Consider the following 24,026-nt stretch of genomic DNA (forward strand, 5'->3'; position numbering starts at 1 on the left):
TCCACTTCAGCATTTATTCACAAGCAATAAAGCACACATTTGTCAAACTGAAAGCCAATACGGGTTACAAAAACATCCGTTTTTTTTCTTCTTGGTGTGGTTTGTTTTTGTCTTAACGCGTATATATATATGATAGGACACCTACGGCGCTCATGACGGGACCACATGGCTGGCTGTCCCTCCTCTTAGCGCCAACACCAGGTGGAGCACCGAGCCGCCCTGGATTTTGTAGTCCGCCGCCGTCTTCTCGTCGTTCCTGCCAGACACAAACACAGCATGAGGATCTTTGATCTGCTTTTCTCCTACGTGCCTGTAAGTCAGAGCTGTGGGTAAAGTGCGAGTAAAAAGAAGTGCAGTGCTTTGTCCATTCATTCTAGTCAACAACCCTGCAGCTACAAGAAATAATTAGTATTTTTAGACTCAAGGAAACTTATAGTGTTCACTAAATTGGACAATTTAAAGTATTGCTCTTTTTGAAAATACTAAATCTAGGGGTGTAACGTTACATGTATTTGTATTGAACCGTTCGGAGGTGTACCGAACGAGTACACATGCTAGCAGCGACCGGGCTAGGACAAGATGTAAAAGCCAGGGCTGGAAGACCCCTCCTGTTTCGTTAAGATCTCTCGTTTGGGAACACTTTGGCTGCGCGATACAACAATGGAGGACGGAGGTTTGCCGATATTGTTCAGCAGCTGCTTTGGACAACACGTCAAACATGTGTTGCACCTTTCCTGCTTCCGGCTCCCAGACCGTAGTCGAGGAACGCAGGGGGGGGGGGACACTCTCCAGGGCTGATGTATTCTCGGGGGCAACGCCGGCAGTGGGTCTCCACAGCTCCAGACTCCAGGGTAATTAGTTGCAAATTGCGGCTTTATTGAAGTCTTGCACACAGCCAATCCAACAAAACACTAGCCACTCACCTCACATGCTGTCACATATTAAAGGGCCACACATACGCTACTCTCATAACACATGCTAACCCATTTGAAGCGTCAGCACCGCATTTAAGCAGCCTCTCCTCGGCGAGTCAGGCAAGGCTAAAGCAATAACAAATGTTTTTATAGTAGCAGATTTAAGTACATATTGCATTAAAACTAGATTTTGACTCACTTCTATGGTGGAAGAACAATGAGTCCATATATCCTCTTACTGCCAAGTTAGCCAGGCAGGGGGGGAGAAAAGTTAATCTGGGATTGAGTTGACTTGAAACTGTTTAAGCGGCATAGCTCAGTTGGTAGAGTGGCCGTGCCAGCAACTTGAGGGTTGCAGGTTCGATTCCCGCTTCCGCCATCCTAGCCACTGCCGGTGTGTCCTTGGGCAAGGCACTTTACCCACCTGCTCCCAGTGCCACCCACACTGCTTTAAATGTAACTTAGATATTGGGTTTCACTATGTAAAGCACTTTGAGTCACTAGAGAAAAGCGCTATATAAATATAATTCACTTCACACTTCACTAATGTTGCACTTTTTATATGTGGAAGAACATTTTTGTTTTTCTTTAATCTGAGCAACAACTGGAGGGCAGTTTAATGTTGATTAACATGCACCCTGGCCCTGCGATGAGGTTGCGACTTGTCCAGGGTGTAGCCCACCTTCCGCCCGATTGTAGCTGAGATAGGCACCAGCGCCCCCAAAAGGGAATAAGCGGTAGAAAATGGATGGATGGAACAAGCACCCTGACTTAAACAAGTTGAAAAACTTATTGGGGTTTTACCACTTAGTGGTCAATTGAGGAGACCCTGCCCCAAGTGGAGGAGTTCAAGTACCTAGGAGTCTTGTTCACGAGTGAGGGAAGAGTGGATCGTGAGATCGACAGGCGGATCGGTGCGGCGTCTTCAGTAATGCGGACGTTGTACCGATCCGTTGTGGTGAAGAAGGAGCTGAGCCGGAAGGCAAAGCTCTCAATTTACCGGTTGATCTACGTTCCCATCCTCACCTATGGTCATGAGCTTTGGGTCATGACCGAAAGGATAAGATCCCGGGTACAAGCGGCCGAAATGAGTTTGGGTTTCTCCCTTAGAGATAGGGTGAGAAGCTCTGCCATCCGGGAGGAACTCAAAGTAAAGCCGCTGCTCCTTCACATGGAGAGGAGCCAGATGAGGAGGTTCGGGCATCTGGTCAGGATGCCACCCGAACGCCTCCCTAGGGAGGTGTTTAGGGCACGTCCAACCGGTAGGAGGCCACGGGGAAGACCCAGGACACGTTGGGAAGACTATGTCTCCCGGCTGGCCTGGGAACGCCTCGGGATCCCCCGGGAAGAGCTAGACGAAGTGGCTGGAGATAGGGAAGTCTGGGCTTCCCTGCTTTGGCTGTTGCCCCCGCGACCCGACCTCGGATAAGCGGAAGAAGATGGATGGATGGTCAATTGTACGGAATATGTACTGTACTGTGCAATCTACTAATAAAAGTCTCAATCAATCAATCAAAAAAAGCACTTTCTGAGCCTTATCTTATTTAATTTTTATTTTATATATGTTGACCACATTTAGGGACCCTGCGTGTATATTTATATGTTACACCATTGTTTACAAATTAGGTACATAAATAACCAACAAATTTATATTTTGTTGTTTTCTTACTGTACCGACAATGAATCGAACCGTGACCTCTAAACCGAGGTACGTACCAAACCAAAATTTTTGTGTACCGTTACACTCTTAATATGACTAAAACACCCTTGTTTGTTTTTTCATAATTAATGTTCAATACTACAGTCGTGTAGGACCCCATGCCACTGGACCCTGACCCGGATTTGCCAAGGATGGTGTGGTGACCGTCCGTGCACCTGCCTCCCCACGTTACACTAAGGCAGGGGTGCCCACACTTTTTCTGCAGGCGAGCTACTTTTCAATTGACCAACTCGAGGGGATCTACCTCATTTATATATATCATATATATTTATTTATTTATGAAAGAGACATTTTTGTAAACAAGTTAAATGTGTTTAATGATAATACAAGCATGTGTAACACATATAGATGTCTTTCTTTCACAAAGACAAGAATATAAGTTGGTGTATTACCTGATTCTGATGACTTGCATTGATTGGAATCAGACAGTAATGATGATAACGCCCAGATTTTCAAATGGAGGAGAAAAAAAGTTGTCCTTTCTGTACAATACCACATGAAAGTGGTTGGTTTTTGGCATCTAATTCATCCAGCTTCCATACACTTTACAAGAAAAACATTGGCGGCAAATTCCGTAGCTTGCTTGATTGACATCCACGGCACCCGAGGGTCTTGTGAGATGACGCTGGCTGCTGCCAGTTCATTATTATGAAAAAATGACAGAGAGGAAGGCGAGAAACACTTTTTATTTCAACAGACTTTCGCGCCGTCCCTTCCGTCAAAACTCTAAAGGCCGACTGCACATTTCCTATCTTCACAATAAAAGCCCCGCTTCATGCTGCCTGCGCTAACAAAATAAGAGTCTCAGAAAGCTGGCGTGCACAAGTGATGTGCACGCCAGCTTTCTGAGGGATCGCTTGTGCACGCCAGTTTTCCGAGACTCTGTATTTAGTTAGCGCAGGCAGCATGAAGCAGGGCTTTTATTGTGAAGATAGGAAATGTGCAGTCGGCCTTTAGAGTTTTGACGGAAGGTACGGCGCGAGAGTCTGTTGAAATAAAAAGTGTTTCTGGCCTTCCTCTCGGTCATATTTTCATAATAATGATGTTGCAGCAGCCAGCGTCATCTCACAAGACCCTCCGGTACCGTGAATGTCATTTAAGTGACGTCTTGGTGAAGATTGATGATCACTCATTTTTAGGTCTATTTTTTTTAAAAGCCTGGCTGGAGATCGACTGACACACCCCCCGCGGTCGACTGGTAGCTCGCGATCGACGTAATGGGCACCCCTGCACTAAGGCATCCACCATAAAGGGATACACCCCTACCAGGAGGACCGTCATACTCGCTTCGAGTGACCGTCGATGATGATGCATGTCAGCAACATGAGCCATAAATGTGGAGGTAAATAAGAGTTGGTGTACACGCACAATGCACTTTTGCACCTGTTATTGTCCACACAATCTAAGTAAACACACCCACTAACACAGGGGTCGGGAACCTTTTTGGCTGAGAGAGCCATGAAAGCCAAATATTTCAAAATGTATTTCCGTGTGAGCCATATCGTATTTTTTAACACTGAATACAACTAAATGCGTGCATTTTTAAGTAAGACCAACATTTGTAGAGTATGATAAGTCTCTAATTCTTTTTAATAACATTGTTATTCTGAAGCTAACCAATAATAAATAAAATGTCATGTCTGTTGATCATGTTTTTGTTTGGCCATGTGCTGTTTGTCCTTTGGACTCTTTTAAGTTCCTGTTTTTTTCCAATCCCTTAGTTACTCATTTTGTCCACCTGTCTCTGGTGGACAAAACGCCCGCTCACCTGCTTCCCGAGCACTAATCAGAGGCAGTATTTAAGCTCGTCTTTGCCAGTCAGTCGCCCTGCGCTGACTTGTTTCATGCCTTGCCATAGTTTCGTGCTTCATGCCATGCCAAGTAAGTTTTGTTTGATTTATGTTTACGCGTTACCTTTGTTCCTTAGCCCAAGTTGTGCCTCCGCTGTGAGCGATTTTTGTTTGTATATTTTTTTAGTTCAAATGAAATCATGTTTTTACCTAAATGCCATGTCCCGAGTAGTCCGTCTGCCTTCCTGGGAGAACGACCCCGCAGCAAGCTGCAACCCCCGCCCTATCGCGACATAAAATACTTCTTACCATTAATGCGACTTCTTGAACAGGTGCGGTAGAAATGTTTTATATTTTGTATGTTATTTTGAGTTAGGTTGATTGGCAACACTAAATTGGCCCTAGTGTGTGAATGTGAGTGTGAATGTTGTCTGTCTATCTGTGTTAGCCCTGCGATGAGGTGGCGACTCGTCCAGGGTGTACCCCGCCTTCCGCCCGATTGTAGCTGAGATAGGCGCCAGCGCCCCCCGCGACCTCAAAAGGGAATAAGCGGTAGAAATGGATGGATGGGATGGGATTTTGAGCACTGTGATTACCAGCAAAATTATTCATATTTATCGCGTTAAGCAATGTCAGCTAAGATTTATCTGAGAGCCACACCTGGCTCTCGAGCCATAGGTTCCCTACCCCTGCACTAATAGCACACACAATGTTATAGTTTGCACACTAATTGGATTTTAGTAGATCAGGCCCCAGTTTTAACTTTTTTTTTGCTTGATAAAGTAGATAAACGCCATTGTTTTGTGACAGTTGTTGGAAGCCTGCACTTCTAATAGACATGGTGGTGCTGTATGAACACTTTTATGCACATAAATGTACAATAATGGAGCGTGGAGGCGCTCACATCTGTTTTCCGCTGTAGATGAGTCTTTGTTGTTGGGGCGGGATCCCTTCTTTTTCCTCCACACGTTCTTTAATTCGCTCCACCTAGAAAGCCAAAAAAGAACTAGTGTTTTGAGGGGAAATATACAGAAAGTGTACATAGACTTGTGAAGAACATAAAGTCATGGCTGTCTTGAGTTTCCAATCATTTCTATAACTCTCATTTTTTTCTGATAGAGTGATTGGAGCACATACTTGTTGATCACCAAGAAAAAATTCATTATATTTGCTTCTTTACATTCGTAGCTTACCACCACCACTTGTGAATGAATGACGGGTAGCCACTTCTCTGTGAGCACTTTGTAGAGTATCTAATAATACAGAGAGGAGAGGAAGGGGGGGCCACAGGTCTGGTGGACATGGATGAAGTGCTGGATGTCCAGAGTCGGGACCCAGGGTGGACCACTAGCCTGTGCATCGCTTGGGGACATCTCTGCACTGCTGACCTGTCTCCACTTGGGATGGTCTCCTGCTGACCCCACAAGGACTGGACTCTCACTATTATTTTAGATCCACTATGGACTGGACTCTCACAATTATGCAAGTTCCACTATGGACTGGACTCTCACTATTATGTTAGATCCACTATGGACTGGACTCTCACTATTATGTTAGATCCACTATGGACTGGACTCTCACACTATTATGTTAGATCCACTATGGACTAGACTCTCACACTATTATGTTAGATCCACTATGGACTGGACTTTCACACTATTATGTTAGATCCAATATGGATTGGACTCGCACTGTCATGTTAGATCCACTATGGACTGGACTCTCACACTATTATTATGTTGGATCCACTATGGACTGGACTTTCCCACTATTATATTAGATCCACTATGGACTGGACTGTCACACTATTATGTTAGATCCACGATGGACTGGACTCTCACTATTATGTTAGATCCACTATGGACTGGACTTTCACTATTATATTAGATCCACTATGGACTGGACTCTCACACTATTATTATGTTGAATCCACTATGGACTGGACTTTCCCACTATTATATTAGATCCACTATGGACTGGACTGTCACACTATTATGTTAGATCCACGATGGACTGGACTCTCACTATTATGTTAGATCCACTATGGACTGGACTCTCACTATTATGTTAGATCCACTCTGGACTGGACTCTCACACTATTATTATGTTGGATCCACTATGGACTGGACTTTCCCACTATTATATTAGATCCAATATGGACTGGACTGTCACACTATTATGTTAGATCCACTATAGACTAGACTCACACAATATTATGTTAGATCCACTATGGACTGGACTCTCACTATTATCCGGTGGCCATATACTGCTTGCCTGTGTATCGGCTGGGGACATCTCTGCGCTGCTGATCCGCCTCCGCTTGGGATGGTTTCCTGCTGGCTCCGCTGTGAACGGGACTCTCGCTGCTGAGTTGGACCCGCTTTGGACTGGACTCTCGCGACTGTGTTGGATCCATTGTGGATTGAACTTTCACAGTATCATGTTAGACCCGCTCGACATCCATTACTTTCCTCCTCTCTAAGGTTCTCATAATCATTATTGTCACCGACGTCCCACTGGATCATTATTGTCACCGATGTCCCACTGGGTGTGAGTTTTCCTTGCCCTTATGTGGGCCTACCAAGGATGTCGTGGTGGTTTGTGCAGCCCTTTGAGACACTAGTGATTTAGGGCTATATAAGTAAACATTGATTGATTGATTGATATTATGTTAGATCCACTATGGACTGGACTCTCACACTATTATGTTAGATCCACTATGGACTGGACTCTCACAATTATGTTAGATCCACTATGAACTGGACTCTCACTATTATGTTAGATCCACTACGGACTGGACTGTCACTATTATGTTAGATCCACTATGAACTGGACTCCCACTATTATGTTAGATCCACTATGGACTGGACTGTCACACTATTATGTTAGATCCACAATGAACTGGACTCCCACTATTATGTTAGATCCACAATGAACTGGACTCCCACTATTATGTTAGATCCACTATGAACTGGACTCTCACTATTATGTTAGATCCACTATGGACTGGACTCTCACTATTATGTTGGATCCACTATGGACTGGACTCTCACACTATTATTATGTAAATCCACTATGGACTATACTCTCACTATTATGTTGGATCCACGATAGACTGGACTCTCACTATTATGTTAGATCCACTATAGACTAGACTCACACAATATTATGTTAGATCCACTATGGACTGGACTCTCACTATTATGTTAGATCCACTATGGACTGGACTCTCACTATTATGTCAGATCCACTATGGACTGGACTCTCACTATTATGTTAGATCCACTATAGACTGGACTCTCACTATTATGTTAGATCCACTATAGACTAGACTCACACACTACTATGTTAGATCCACTATGGACTGGACTCTCACTATTATGTTAGATCTACTATGGACTGGACTCTCAAAATAATATGTTAGATCCACTATGGACTGGACTCTCAGTATTATGTTAGATCCACTATGGACCGGACTCTCACACTATTCTGTTAGATCCACGATGGACTGGACTCTCACTATTATGTTAGATCCACTATGGACTGGACTCTCACTATTATGTTAGATCCACTATGGACTGGACTCTCACTATTATGTTAGATCCACAATGGACTGGACTCTCACTATTGTGTTAGATCCACTATGGACTGGACTCTCACTATTATGTTAGATCCACTAAGGACTGGACTCTCACATTATTATGTTAGATCCACTATGGACTGGACTCTCACACTATTATGTTAGATCCACTATGGACTGGACTCCCACTATTATGTTAGATCCACTATGAACTGGACTCTCACTATTATATGAGATCCACTATGGACTGGACTCTCACTATTATGTTAGATCCACAATGGACTGGACTCTCACTATTGTGTTGGATCCACTATGGACTGGACTCTCACTATTATGTTAGATCCACTAAGGACTGGACTCTCACATTATTATGTTAGATCCACTATGGACTGGACTCTCACACTATTATGTTAGATCCACTATGGACTGGACTCCCACTATTATGTTAGATCCACTATGAACTGGACTCTCACTATTATATGAGATCCACAATGGACTGGACTCTCACTACATTTGCGGCCTCTCCAAGGTTTCTCATAGTCATTCTCATCGACGTCTCACTGGGTTGGGAGTTTTTCCTGGCCCTTATGTGGGCGCTGAACCGCAGATGTCGTTGTGGCTTGTGCAGCCCTTTGAGACACTTGTGATTTCGGGCTATATAAATAAACATTGATTGATATAAAATCTCATCCATTATTATTTATCATTATTACAATTTTGAGGTAATCCTCCTTTTTCCAATTGTCCCATTTACTCTCTAAAAAGCACCAGTTTTACTGGCAGCAAAACAGGCCCACAGCATAATACTACCACCACCATGCTTGACTGGAGGAATGGTGTTCCTGGGATTAACGGCTGGGTATTGTGGGCCAAACAGCTACATTTTTAGTTTCACCTAACCACAGAAGGTCTTATCTTTCTCCATGTGACGTCAGATGAAACAAAAATTTAAAAAATGATCGGAAACACAAAAGACAGCCATGACATTAAGTACTTTCCAAATGTACGTCAACTTTTTCATCGCGGCCGTCACACGTTTTTTTTGACAGCCTTACCTTATCCGTGGGCTCGATGTCGATCTCTATTTCTTTCCCAGTCAGAGTCTGAAACAAAAGCATCGTTTTATTCATGTTTATTTTTGAGAGATGTCTGATAATGTTTTTTTTCTCCCCGATATCCTGATATTGTCCAACTCTTAATTACCGATACATTCAGTGATGCCCGGCTGGATGCATTAAACAATTTAACAAGGTTTTCCAAAATAAATCAACTGAAGTTTTGCCACATTTATTTTTGAAGTCACAAAGTGCATTATTTTTTTTAACATGCCTCAAAACAGAAACTTGGAATTTGGGACATGCTCTCCCTGCAAGAGCATGAGGAGGTTGAGGTTGTGGGGGGGGGGGGGGGGGGGGGTGTATATTGTAGCATCCCGGAAGAGTTAGTGCTGCGGTCTGATAGATGTTTTCTAAACTGGACTTTCAATGGAAGCAGGAGGTATTAAAGGAAGATCTCCATCGAGACAGAAAGACTTTTAAAACTGAAGAAAGATAAGGAAGACTTCTATAAACAGGTTATCGATGCTTTTGATCAGAAGGAGCTGCGCATGGACTTCATTTATCAGTAAAGGTAAGATCATAAAAATGTTTTTTTTCATGATGGTATCCTTACATCACAGTCAAATTTTTACTGCATGCCTTTGGTAAGTGCCGGAGTGAGAAGAGGTTTTAAAATAATTAGCGCATGCTTACTTTTACTGCATGCCTTTGGTAAGTGCAAGAGTGAGAAGAGGTTTTAAATTAATTAGCGCCCAGGCGGCAATTCAAGGAAATACGGTAGTTAGTAATCTCCATTACTAGCGATTTAACTACTAGCAATTATGCTAATAATAGTTACTTTATTCATTGAAGAAGCCACACAGCCGACTTATTATTAGTTTAATCCCGCATTTAAACCGTCATCTTTTAAACAGTGCTAACAAATAATAAAGCAAAATAAATACATTTTTAAACAAGCGACCATCTTTTTTTTTAACGGACGAGCAGCCTCACTCGGCGCCGCGTTCGTATCAAATGATGAAAAATAAACGCCTTACCTTCACTTTAATCAGCATTTTGAAGGATGACTAAAGATATAAGTTGAAGTTATATGAAATAAAGACTAATAAAGCGCTAAGAGTGTCAGTGCTTCCAAAACTGCTCGCCGGGATGATTCAGGAGTACTTCCGGTGTCACATAGAAAATTGTTCCGCCCACACTGCACAATTGCATATAGTTCCGCTTTGCCATTTTGTTTATTAATAGTTTTTTACGTTTTCGAACGTAAGCAATGAAGCTTTTGAGGCTAAAGTGTGACATTTTACACGTTTTTTATTATGTAGGTGAAATATTTTTTATAATTTTAGAACGTTGGAAAAAAAAAACACATTAATATAAGTAAATGTTACTGATTACTATTTTTTACGTTAAAACACTGCTTTGATTTAAAAAAAAAATATTACTACTTATACTTGCTGCAGTATTATTTTTTACTTTTATTATTCCTTTATTTTTAATTTAATTTTAGTGTTTTTGTATTTATTTCTTTTTTAAATTTAATTTTAAAAAGTTACTTAATTTCTGCTAGTGTTTTTGCGGATGACAATATCGTATTATTATGTCTTTAAAATTAATTAATGAAATATTTTATATTAGTATGAAAATTATATATAAAAATAGTAATTAATAAAGAAACTCGTAAAACAAATCTCATAATTAAACCTTTTCAAAACCGGCTTGAGGTTACAAAATCTCTTGGCTTGCAGCGCGGAAATAGCCCCCCCCCCCCCCCCAAAAAAAATATTTTTTAAATATTTTTTTTTATATATTCTTATAATTTAAAATATATATGTTTGAAAATCATGAATTGGGATGTGAATCGATTTTTTCAGCACTTTTAATTTTTTTAAATTTAATTCTATTAATGCTTTATATTTTATTAAATTAGTTTTTGGGGATTTTTTGATATTTTAAATTTAAATAATTTATTTTGTCATAATATTACTATTGTTTATCCAGATGAAATGTGTGTCTTTAAAATAATTAATATAATTAAATATTTTATTTGGTATGAAAATGATATCCAAAATAATAATTATTAAAGAAACTAGTAAAATAAAATCACAAACGAACATTTTCAAAACCGACCCGAGGTTACAGAAAACTCCTCTTGGTTTGAATTGCCCCAAAAAAAGTTTTGTTTTTTTATTGTATTCTTGAAAAAAAAAATCTAACTATGTATTTTTGAAATTATGAATTAGGATGTGAATCGATTTAAATTTTGTATTTACTTTTTTTAATTCTTTATGTTTTATTCAAATTTTTCTGTATTTATTTATTTATATAAATTTGATTAATTTATTTTATTTTAATATTACTATTGTTTTTGCAGAAGACAATACATATAATAGACACTTATTATATATAATACATTACATATATATATATATATATATATATATATATATATATATATATATATATATATATATATTTATTTATTTATACAAAAAGACACTTTTTTTGTGTTTGTGTGTCTTTAAAACAAATTAATATACTGAAATATTCTATTTGGGATGAAAATGATATCCAAAATAATATGATATTGATTAATTTATTTTATTTTAATATTACTATTGTTTTTGCAGATGACAATACATATAATAGACACTTATTATATATAATACATTACATATATATATATATATATATATATATATATATATAGGTGTGGGAAAAAATCACAAGACTACTTCATCTCTACAGATCTGTTTCATGAGGGGTTCCTTCAATCATCAGGAGATTGCGCTCTACCACGGTATCGAGCACTATTCTCTGGATAATCCAATCAAGACATCCATCCATCCATCCATTTTCTACCGCTTATTCCCTTTTTGGGGTCGCGGGGGGCGCTGGCGCCTATCAAGACATATATATATATATATATATATACAAAAAGACACTTTTTTGTGTTTGTGTGTCTTTAAAACAAATTAGTATAATGAAATATTCTATTTGGGATGAAAATGATATCCAAAATAATAATTATTAAAGAAACTAGTAAAAAAAAAATCATAAATGAACCTTTTCAAACCAACCCGAGGTTACAGAAAACTCCTCTTGGTTCGAATTGCACAAAAAAATGTTTGTTTTTTTTCTTACTGTATTCTTAAAAAAAATAGTAATAATAAAATAAAAAATACAAATATATATTTTTGAAAATCATGAATTCGGATATGAATCAATTTTGTCAGCACTTTTAATTTGTTTATTTACTTTTATTCATCCTTTATGTTTTATTAAATTTGAGTTTTTTTGTATTTATTTATTTTTTACATTATTTTTTTCCAAATGACAATATCGTATCTAAGACACTTTATTATTATTATTTTTTTATTATATATTTTTTATTCTCTTTCAAATAAATTAATACAATGAAATAATTTATTTGGTATGAAAATGATATCCAAAATAATAATTATTAAAGAAACTAGTAAAATAAAACCATAAACAAACCTTTTCAAAACCGACCCGAGGTTACAGAAAACTCCTCTTGGTTTGAATTGCCCCCCCAATTTTTTTATTTTTTTAAATTATATTCTTAAAAAATATATATATATATTTTTTTTGATTTATTTATTTATTTGTTTTTGGGGGGAAAATCATGAATTCGAATGTCAATCGATTTTTTTTCAGCACTTTTAAATTTACTATTTACTTTTTTTAATCCTTTATATGTTATTAATTATTTTTTTTTGTATTTATTCATTTTTTAAATTTAAATAATTTATTTCATCTTGACATTACTATTGTTTTTCCAGATGACAATATCGTATTAAAGACACTATATATATATATATTTATATATATATATATATTTTTTTTTTGTGTGTGTTTCTTTAAAATTAATTATTAAATTAAATATTTTATTTGGTAGGAAAATGATATCCAAAATAATAATTTCTAAAGAAACTAGTAAAATAAAATCATAAACAAACTTTTTCAAAAACCGGTGTGGAATTTGTCTAAAAAAAATGTACTGTTAAAAAAAAATAATAATTCCAAATATATATTTTTGAAAATAATTAAACGATTCGGATGTGAATCGATATTTTTTCCGCACCTTTACTATCAGTAATACTGCGCCTGTATTTCCTTGGTATCAAATCAACACAGGCGTGTGCAGTATCGCCCAAACCTTCTGCTCACCTGTGCTGCACACCTGTGCGTCATTGCAGTGATTAGACAGGAAGTGGGTATATATTCCCCTCTCCAGGTGGTCAGTCTGCCAGAGTCACCATGATCCACCTGTGTCTGGGCGTGCTGGTCCTGGCTGCCTTGGCGGCGGCGGCCGACGACAAAGGTATTGCTTGGGAAAAACAGTTGGCGTTGTCACGGCGACGCCTATAAGCACCTTTTTTTGGTTTGTTTCTGCAGCGATCCGCATCGAGTGCGGAAAGAACCGGGTCAACGTCACGTGGCGTCTCAGTCCCCAGTTGGCGCCGTACGGGAGCCGCTTCTTCCTGGGCAACTGCATCCGCTCCAACGCCGTCAAGCTGCCCGGCGGGGAGATGGAGCTCCGCTTCGACGTCTCCTTCACTCAGTGCAAATTCTCCAAGCTGGTATTTGGGGTTTTTTCTCTCTAAAAAGCAATTATTTTTTTTTGCTCACCGGTTTTGTCCGCAGATGAAAGGCAAGCACGTGGTCTACCAAAACAAACTGACCTACAGGCCGCAGCCCAAATCCAAGCCTCCCGCTTATGAGTACTCCTTCCAGTGCGTCTATGACAGGTACCTTTTTTTTTTTAACTTTGTCATGTTCACACACTAACTTGGGGGTTAAATCATCAAAAATGACTCCCGGGCGTGGCCACCGCCGCTGCTCACTGCTCCCCTCACATCCCAGGGGGTGATCAAGGGTGATGGGTCAAATGCAGAGAATAATTTTGACACACCGTGTGTGTGAGTGACAATCATTGGAACTTTAACTTTAACTTAACATTTATTAAACAAGACAAGAAGCAAGGAATTAAACAGACAGGATTCAATTTGGCTCAATTTGAGGAGAAACGTGTCGACATGTAACCACTTGGTGTCACCCTTACTCTGGCGAATAATTGTACGCCTCTTTATTTGGACTTTCCCTGTTTAGAAGTTAGTTTATATAGCGCTTTTCTCTTGACATAGTTAAACCCAATATTTAAGTTGCAATTAAACCAGTTTGGGTGGCACTGGGAGCAGGTGGGTAAAGTCTTTCCCAAGGACACAACGGCGGTGGGTAGGATGGCAGAAGTGGGAATCTAACCTGCAACTCTCAAGTTGCTGGCACGGTCAGTCAGCCAACCGAGCCGTACGGCCCCATTCCTTTTTAGAAACTGCTGTTTCTACTCCGGCTTCCTCCCACTTCCAAAAACATGCACCTGGGGATAAGTTGATTGGCAACACTAAATTGGCCCTAGTGTGTGAATGTCTATCTGTGTTGGCCCTGCGATGAGGTGGCGACTTGTCCAGGGTGTACCCCGCCTTCCACCCGATTGTAGCTGAGATAGGCGCCAGCGCCCCCCACGACCCCGAAAGGGAATAAGCGGTAGAAAATGGATGGATGTTTCTAAAGGAATGGGGGGGTGTAAACAGCCCTTGCATGGCAGCTCCCTTCATCAGTGTGTGTGTGTGTGAATGGGTAAATGTGGAAGTAGTGTCAAAGCGCTTTGAGTACTTTGAAGGTAGAAAAGCGCTATAAAAGTACAACCCATTTTCGGTCAAATTAACACAAAAGATGTTTTGGGCTGGTCCTGGATCGAGCTTGGATCACTAAATTTCAATTGTAGAATGTGGAATTTTTACAAGACAGCTTTCATCTGTTCACTGGGAACTCAGAATGGAAAGATTTTTTTTTTTCTGAAAACTTTCAGACCCGAGGCATGGGTTCCACCCTTCCTGAACCCGGGCTTCAGTGCGTCAGCGGGAAGAGGCGGCCTCGTCTTCCACATGGCGCTGCTAAACGGTGAGTCCTGACTTGTGGCGCTCTTATTCTGAAGGCTGACTTAGTGTGTGTGTACCGCCACAGAGCAGATGTCGGGCGTGGCCAAGACCAACGTGGTGCCCCTGGGCTCCTTCATGCCCGTCTGGGCGGCGGTGGATCAGCAAGCCCACCAGCCCCTGCGTCTCTTCATGGAGGAGTGCGTGGTGGCCGATACGGCCGTGCTGCAGCCGCACCGCCAGGTCTACCCCCTAGTCGGCAACAAAGGGTGAGGTCCGATCCAGGAAAAACTCCATTAAGTCCCCTTTTTTAAAAAAAATATCTTTCCGCAGGTGTTTGACGGATAGCGTACGCTCAAATTCGGTCTTCCTTCCTCGATACCACACCTCCGCCATCGTCCTCTACCTGCAGACCCACATGTTGGGTGTTGGAGAGGTGAGGGGGGGGAAGTACCCAAGTGGGTTTTTTTTTTTTATACTGTAATAAGGCCGTTCCGATCCCATGTTTCGGAAAACGTAAAGGATATCAGTCGATACAGGAAAAGCTGGAGAGCCAGTTGACATTTAAATCTTGTTGAATAAGCACAAGGTTGGTATTTTCTTGTATTTTAGGTCTCTACAAAAGGTAAACGTGGTATAGCTATTAGCAGCTACACAACAGCTAAGCACAGTATCCTTAATTGGACATTATTGCAATATAAAACTGCACATTTGTCAATATAATGGTTAATTTGATACTGTAAAATAAAGCTGTTCCAATCCATGTTTGGAAAACGTAAAGGATATCAGTCCTATACAGGAAAAGCTGGACAGCCAGTTGACATCTAAATGTTATTAAATAAGCACACAAGGTTGCTTTTTTTCATGTATTTTAGGTCTCTACAAAAGGTAAATGTGGTGCAGCTACACAACAGCTAAGCACACTATAGCACAGTATCCTTAATTGGACAACTTTCAATCTAAAACTGCACATTTGTCAATATAAATATTAAATTACCAATTTGATACTGTAAAATCGACCCCAAAAGGGAATAAGCGGTAGAAAATGGATGGATAATCTCTTGGGGGGGGAAAAACAGTATAAAATGATATCAGTCCGATACAAGTACAGCTGGACAGTCAGTTAACGTCAATGTCGTGAAATGAGTGCAAGGTTTTTTTGTCTTTTAGACCTCTGCAAATGGTAAACATGGTAAAGCTACTAGCAGCTACACAACAGCTAAGCACACTATAGCACAAGTATCCTTAATCTGACTATTGAAATCTAAAAAAGCATTTTTGTCAATATAAATAGTTGCCAATTTGATACTGTAAAATAAGGCTGTTTCAATCCATGTTTAGAAAACTAGTATCAAATGATATAAGTCCGATACAAGAAAAGCTGGAGAGCCAGTTGACATCTAAATGTTGTTAAATAAGCACACAAGGTTGCTTTTTTTCGTGTATTTTAGGTTTCTATAAGGTAAAAATGGTATAGCTACTAGCAGCTACACAACAGCTAAGCACACCATAGCACACAAGTATCCTTAATTGGAAAATATTGCCAACTTGATACTGTCAAATAAGGCTGTTCCGAGCCCATGTTTAGAAAACTAGTATCAAATGATATCAATCCGATACAAACCAAGCTGGACAACCAGTTAACATCTGAATTGTTCTTGTATTTTTGCCCTCAACAAAAAATAAACATGGTATAGCTACTAGCAGATACGCAACAGCTAAGCACACTAAGTGTCCTTAATTGGACAATATTGCAATCTAAAACTGCACATTCGTCAATATAATAAATGGTTACCAATTTGATCCCATATTAAGAAAAACGATATCTAATGATATCAGTCCGATACAAGCAAAGCTGGAGAGCCAGTGATATCTAAATGTTGTTAAAGTACACAAAGTTGGTATTTTTGTGTACTTTGGAACTCTACAAAAGGTAAACGTGGTAAAGCTACGCAACAGCTAAGCATACTATAGCACAAGTATCCATAATTGGACAATATTACAATCTAAATCTGCACATTTGTCAATGTAAATATTAAATGGGTACCAATTTGAAACTGTAAAATAAGGCTGTTCCGGTCCCGTGTCAACTAAACCAATATCAAATGATATCAATCCGATACAAACCAAGCTGGACAACCAGTTAACATCTGAATTGTTCTTGTATTTTTGCCCTCAACAAAAGGTAAACGTGGTCTAGCTATTAGCAGCTACACAACAGCTAAGCATACTATAACAAGTATCCTTAATTGGACTAAACTGCAATCTAAAACTGCACATTTGTCAATATAAATATTAAATGGTTACCAATTTGATGCTGTTCCGATCCATGTTTGGAAAACAAGTATCAGATATCCGTCCAATACATAATATAACCTGCGACGTTTTCAACAGGATACTTGGCGGGAAATTAAAAATTTGAGTTTAGTAAACTAAACAGTCCGTATTGGCATGTGTTGCAATGTTAAGATTTCATCATTGATATTGATGGAGATATATTTTTAAATCCCTGTCCTATTTTATATAGGCCTTGAAAGTTGAACTGTAGCGAGAAGTCATAACGCTCTTATCTCAACTGTCGCAGGCTACGAGGAGGGGGACAGGGGGGTTGGTAAGAGGAAAACTTCAGATCAATTTGGGCAATGCGATTGAAAGGTTGTAGTATCTAGATTGGTCTCCCAAAGCTTTGGTAATGAATATCAAAATGAGCAACTCTGCCTGGGATTCATTTATAACCAGCTTGTGTCATCTAACAAATCTGGGGGATGACTGGGTCAAAATATAAACTCAGACTGCGTGGTTGGTGGTAGTGGGTTTCAGTAGGCCTTTAATTTGACTAACACACCACACTACAGAATATGCGTCACAATTTGGTATCAAATTAATGCTGATACTAGTATTGAAGTTTGACATGTTCTTCAGGTGTACATCCACTGCAAACTGGTGGCCTGGGATCCTGCGGTCCTGAATGAAAGCAAGAAGGCGTGTCACTACTCCAAGCAGACCGGCATGTAAGTCTCTCACACGGACACTGCTGATACTTGTCCCTGTTGATACCTGCTTGACTCATGGTCCTCAGGTGGGAGCTGCTGGACGACCCCGCCCAGAGCGACCTGTGCAGCTGCTGCGACAACACCTGCAGCCCGCGCTACAGAAGACAAACCGAGCAGGGTATTTATATCAAATTCTCACCTTTTATTTTTGTTTTTTAAACATTTTAATTTCCTCCTCCAGACTCTCGGCGCCTCAGTCAACATTCAGTCTTGGGACCTCTTCTCATCGTCTAACGAACTGATAACTTGTTGGCAATTAAGTGATGTTTCTAATAAAGGTCATGTGTTGAAATACTTTTCATGACACAAACCTGATAAATTTAATTTAGCGTTTTTACAAACGTCCCCTGGGGGCCCACCCCAAAAAATTTCTAATACCGAGAGATAAAATCTGTCTACGCATGTGCGAATTGACGTCACTTTCTGGATTTTGCTCTATACGACGGTGCTGTGGTAGTTGTACATCAAACAGCCACTAGATGGCACACTAGGAAAGTGTGGGTGACTGCTTGAAAAAACGTGTATAAAATTCTACATGTTTTCACAGGAAACATAATTTACCGGAATTCCTTGATTTTCCGCAGGGCATATAGTATCCACCTGCCTTGAATTACTGCAGGGTCAAACTTTCTTCCCAAAATTAGTGCATGCCTGGTCAAACTTGTGACATCACGAGTGACACTTCCCCTGTCATTTTCAAAATGGAGGCTAATTTCAATGGTAATTTGATATTGCATAAAGGGAAGATTAAGAGCTTTTCAGTAGGATTTAAGGTCCAAGCTTACGTCACACTCAAATTTTTACTGCATCACTTTGGTAAGTGCCAGAGTGAGAGGCTTTGAATTAGCGCCCCGGCGGCAATTCAAGGAAATACGGTAAATACAATTTTAACTACATGTTGAAACTTTATCCCGAACGGTCGGATTAGTGTAAAAGTTGCAGTCCAATAGAGGAATATTTTTATTTATAATTAAAACCATCAAAATTAACCTGATTAGTTCCAGCGTCAACAAAGTTGTCTGTGTAAATCAGGGGTGTCCAAACTTTTTCCACTGAGGGCTGCACACTTTTCATTTATTTTGAAAACTATACAATATATAAAATAACTTTAGGCCTCCACTCAGTTATGATTTCGGTAAATGTGTTATTCAGTATTTGTTAAATGCAAGTTTTAAATCTCTAGATCAACATTAGGGGGGGAAAAAAATGGTAAAAACAAAAAATGCAATATTTTCACCCAATTCTTTTAGGTGGAATATTTGAGATTATATAATGGAGCCTGAATTCTGAATTTTGATTTATTTTTTGAGCAATGACACTTAAAAACAAATCAGACTAAAATAATTGGGGATGCAAAAGTGTCCTTAAAGTGTTAGTTTTTACTGTTTACTTTTAGCACAATATACTCCAGATCAACTTCAGATATATCCGTCAATTTTAAGTTTGTTTGTTTTAGGCTGTTCTTTAAAAAAAAAAAAAAAAAACTGCTGTTTTTTATGCCAAAACTAAATATGCAACATTTTCCCCCAAAAAATATCTCAAAGTGGAATATTTAATGTGACGTAATCGAAGCTTTGAATAGGTCAATAATTCAAAATGACATTTGACATTTTGATTCATTATTTTTTAAAGAAACAGCCTGCATGGCAGCTTTGTGTTAGAAGAGTAAACATTGCAACAAGTTCTTGTTACATTTCACCTGTATGCTCTTTTATATCTTTGTTTTTAGATTTTTTTAATTGTATTAAAATGTGCCGTTAAATGACCCGCGGGCCACACTTTGGTCACCCCTGATGTAAATACTCTTCATAAAAAGAAAATGGTTTCCTGCAATTTTTTTTATTTATTTTGAAATATAAGAAATGTTTGTTTTCCGGTGTCGAAGAGCAACACACATGGGGGTTAACGGTGGATTTATTTTTAGTTACGTTAATTTTTTCTATTTAAAATAATTAGTCAACGCAAACTAATGAAATGATCAAAAAGTTAAACCGACTTAATAGTGTAACTTATTTTTATGGACTTGCCTCATGTTAAGTTCCTGTTATAACTTACTATACAGTATGTGTCCTGAGCTCTTATTTTGAAGGAGCGAAGAGCGGAAGTGGTGGTGCGGAGTTTTGAAAAGAAAGGAAATAAAGTGGTCCTCGTGTAAAAAAAAATATTGTATTTTTATACATTATAGGCGACAGACATAAACCCTCGGTTACATTGGTGGCAGCGGTGGGATTCGAACCCACGCCTCCGAAGAGACTGGAGGGTTTATTTTGATTCATATTGTGTGTATATATATATTGTACATACATACTTCTATATATATATGTAATGGTGTAGAAAAGTTTAATGTATTTTTTAAATATTAATCATTTGAATTTTAATTAATTACTAATTTAATCTAATTTAATCAAGCATAATGAACTCCCGTTTTTTACACCATTACATATATATTATTATTTTATTTTTTTTATTAATTCAAAACTTTGCTCCGCCACCACGTGTCACCACTTCCGCTCTTTGCGCCTTCAAAATAAGAGCTCACGGCATATACTGACTTTAACAGCACAAAGAGGCACGTTCATAAAAAATAGGTGACAATAGCAACTTCCTGTTCCGGAATACTTTATCTCTTTACGTCACTCCTTCCCGGGAGTCTCCCACGCAGGGACACGTCCGTCATGGACTTTTTATTTATTTATTTATTTTTTAAACATTTAAAATTTCACACAAAGGGAAAGTCACTTCAAACATCAAGGAAACAAAATAAAAAGCAAATAGAGTAATACTAAAAAAAATGAAAAAAAGCTACTTAAATCACAAGAAATGTTTTTAAACAAAGATGTCAATTTAAGGGCTTTTTTTTTTTTACTCTTAATCATTCTCCAAGATTTGATACTTGTAACCCATTAAGGGGGATAAGTGGTAGAAAATGGATGGATGGATGGAAAATTGTCAGTGTGTAAATACTCTTCACATAAAGGAAATTGGTTCACGCAATTTTTTTACATTTTATTTTATTTTGAAATATAAAAAATGTTTGTCTTCCGGTGTCGAGGAGCAACACACGTGTAAGTAAACGGTGGATTTTTTTTAGTTCTTTCAAATAGCAAAAAATAACATAATTGGTCAACGCAAACAAATGAAATGATCAAAAACAGATCAACCGACTTTTAATAGCAACTTCCTGTTCCGGAATACTTCTTTTCTGTACGTCCCACCTTCCCATAGACATCTTGTAAGTAAACGCAACATTGGCTGCTGTGAGGCGAGAAATTGGGCCGCCATCTTGAAGTGGTGATGAGCAGCATAAACTGACAGTTTGACAGGTAGAAAACAAAGCGTTTTCTTGCTCAAATGAGCGAACTGTTGAAAATAGGAATCGGGGGATTACTTTTCACGAATAAAATTCAACATTAACGTACTATTGGTTGTATTTTGTGAAAAAAAATATTACCACATAGTTGAGTTTGCATATTGTATACAGTTCTCTGCAAACCTATGAAATGTTCGATTTTGTTTTGGAAAATTACAAATAAATATTTTTTCTTTTAAGATGGACTGATGCTAAGTGGAAAAATGTTCTGTGGTCTGACGAGTCCACATTCCAATTTTTTTTTAAACTGTGATTGTCGTGTCCTCCAGAACAAAGAGGAAAAGAACCGTCCGGATTGTTCGAGTCACAAAGTTGAAAAGGCGGCACAGATTTTGGAGCAACATATGTTGCCGTCCTGCTTATTTCAACAAAACAATGCCAAACAAAGTGTTGCAACAGCGTGGCTTCATAGTAAAAGATGCTTGTCAACTTCACTGGTTTTGTGTTTTGTGTAACAAACGTCTGATTACACATTTTTGTATTTTGGAGTCAAGACAACACAAATACTCCACACTTACACCACAGGTGTGAAACTCAAACTATGTTTAAATAATAATTGGCAATAAAGCACTTCATCAATAACTTACTTAATGAATGCATTATTTTCATTTGGACGGAAAAAAGAGGTGTCCTGCATTTAATTTCATATCTTTTTAAATTAAAATGTTGTCTAACAAAGCAACAAATATTGTATTATCATACACTCCACTATATTACAAACATATATTTCGTTAAGATGAAATAAATACTTAAATATCTGCTTGATTTATGACTTCAAAAAGCCAGTTTTGCAACAAATCATACACGGTAAAAAAATGGCAACAGAATTTTACCAGACAAAAAAACTGTGGTACTGTCTTTCCATTTACAGTAACATACTGTAAAAAAACACAAAAAAAAACACTGCTTTACTGTAAAATCTACAAAATGTTTTTAAAGCGCACGTAAAAAAACATTGTTTTTTTTTACTGTGTACAGTATTTATATATATATATATATATATATATATATATGTATATATATATATATATATATATATATATATATATATATATATATATATATATATATATATACAGATGAGGTGGTTTGGACATCTGGTCAGGATGCCACCCAAACGCCTCCCTAGGACACGTCCAACCGGTAGGAGGCCACGGGAAGGACCGAAGACACGTTGGGAAGACTATGTCTCCCAGCTGGTCTGGGAACAACTCGGGATCCCCCAGGAAGAGCTGGACCAAGTGGCCGGGGAGAGGAAAGTCTAGGCTTCCCTGCTTAGGCTGCTGCCCCCGTGACCCAACCTTAGATAAGCGGAAGAAGATATATATATATATACATATATATATATATATATATATATATATATATATATATATATATATATATATACACACACACACACATAAAAGACCCAAAAGGGACAACTGGTAGAAAATAGATTGATGAATATATAGCAAATATATATACAAAAATCTTATACACAATATATTTTAAAAACATATGAATAAATATTTATACATATTTATATATATACAAAATGTATTCTAAATATATACATATGATTAAATAAATACATATATGTATAAAAAATATGTGTACAAAAATATATATTATACATAATATATTTTAAAAAACATAAATAAATATATATATATACATATATATATATATCTATATATATTACACAATATATTTTAAAAACATATAAATAAATAAAATATATTTTAACTATATGCATATGAATAAATAAATACATATATAGAAAATATATGTACGAAAATATATATCCATCCATTTTCTACCACTTATTCCCATATATTATACATAATATATTTTAAAAACATACATATATATAATGTATTTTAAATATAAATATAAATAAATAAATACGTATATATAGAAAATATATTTATTATACACAATATATTTTAATAACAATAGATAAAATATATATATACACAAAATATATATACAATATATATACATTAAACACAATATATTTTAAAAACATGAGTACAATAAATATGTACATATATATATATATATATATATATATATATACACACAAATCAAATGCATACACAACCGTGTAAAAAACTTTTTTAGTACTTTTTTGCAATGGTTTCAAAAAATGACACAATGTTTTGTCCTTTATCGTCGCCTATTTTTTTTCTAGGACATGATTGTCATTGTCAGGAAAATGACAAATGACAATAAATGGCATTTATGAAGAAAATAAGTACAGAAAAAAAAAATTCATCAAACAATGGCAGTACCAATAAAAAAAAGAAAACAAATTGAATAAATGTATCATAAGGCAAATCCTTACAGTTCTATTTATTCACTTGTATCCCTCATATTGTGTCAAAAAGCTAATCAAAGAAGTAAAATAACAATTAAAATACAATATCATCATTTGCATCATCAGTTTTGATGCATCAATGTCACACAATGTTCCAAATTTAAATAAAAACAATTTAAAACAAAAAAAAAGCAGACAAAGTTGCAATCAGACAGCAAGAGAAGGTTTAACGAGGCGCACCTGAGCAGCCACCAGGTGAGAACAATCCCCCTGATTGGCTGC

The 24,026-nt window shown here is 37.7% G+C and overlaps 2 protein-coding genes across 2 annotated transcripts; one reads left to right on the forward strand and one right to left on the reverse strand.

The window, feature by feature from the left end:
* Window positions 1-10,253, reverse strand: nedd8l (NEDD8 ubiquitin like modifier, like). The gene is made up of 4 exons (XM_061890641.1): window positions 10,100-10,253; window positions 9,060-9,107; window positions 5,329-5,411; window positions 1-256 (listed from the first exon to the last, which is right to left on the reverse strand). The coding sequence occupies exons 1-4, from the start codon at window positions 10,115-10,117 to the stop codon at window positions 151-153; spliced, it is 255 nt and encodes an 84-aa protein (XP_061746625.1). The 5' UTR covers window positions 10,118-10,253; the 3' UTR covers window positions 1-150.
* A 3,050-nt stretch (window positions 10,254-13,303) lies between these two features.
* Window positions 13,304-18,367, forward strand: LOC133545248 (zona pellucida sperm-binding protein 3-like). Its single transcript, XM_061890640.1, has 9 exons — window positions 13,304-13,404; window positions 13,479-13,663; window positions 13,728-13,831; window positions 14,953-15,044; window positions 15,108-15,288; window positions 15,353-15,455; window positions 17,942-18,030; window positions 18,099-18,190; window positions 18,254-18,367. The coding sequence occupies exons 1-9, from the start codon at window positions 13,341-13,343 to the stop codon at window positions 18,304-18,306; spliced, it is 963 nt and encodes a 320-aa protein (XP_061746624.1). The 5' UTR covers window positions 13,304-13,340; the 3' UTR covers window positions 18,307-18,367.
* The last annotated feature ends 5,659 nt before the right edge of the window (window positions 18,368-24,026 follow it).

This window comes from Nerophis ophidion, linkage group LG28, assembly GCF_033978795.1.
Source record: "Nerophis ophidion isolate RoL-2023_Sa linkage group LG28, RoL_Noph_v1.0, whole genome shotgun sequence".
Lineage (NCBI taxonomy): Eukaryota > Metazoa > Chordata > Actinopteri > Syngnathiformes > Syngnathidae > Nerophis > Nerophis ophidion.

What these genes read in the sequence shown, in the direction of transcription:
- LOC133545248 (XM_061890640.1), top strand. Translation starts at nt 13,341, where the DNA reads ATGATCCACCTGTGTCTGGGCGTGCTGGTCCTGGCTGCCTTGGCGGCG. An exon ending in ACATGTTGGGTGTTGGAGAG is followed by an intron (nt 15,456 to 17,941) that starts GTGAGGGGGGGG and finishes CATGTTCTTCAG; the next exon opens with GTGTACATCCACTGCAAACT. An exon ending in TACTCCAAGCAGACCGGCAT is followed by an intron (nt 18,031 to 18,098) that starts GTAAGTCTCTCA and finishes CATGGTCCTCAG; the next exon opens with GTGGGAGCTGCTGGACGACC.
- nedd8l (XM_061890641.1), bottom strand. An exon ending in ACATCGAGCCCACGGATAAG is followed by an intron (nt 5,412 to 9,059) that starts GTAAGGCTGTCA and finishes TTGGCTTTCTAG; the next exon opens with GTGGAGCGAATTAAAGAACG. An exon ending in ATCTACAGCGGAAAACAGAT is followed by an intron (nt 257 to 5,328) that starts GTGAGCGCCTCC and finishes TGTGTCTGGCAG; the next exon opens with GAACGACGAGAAGACGGCGG.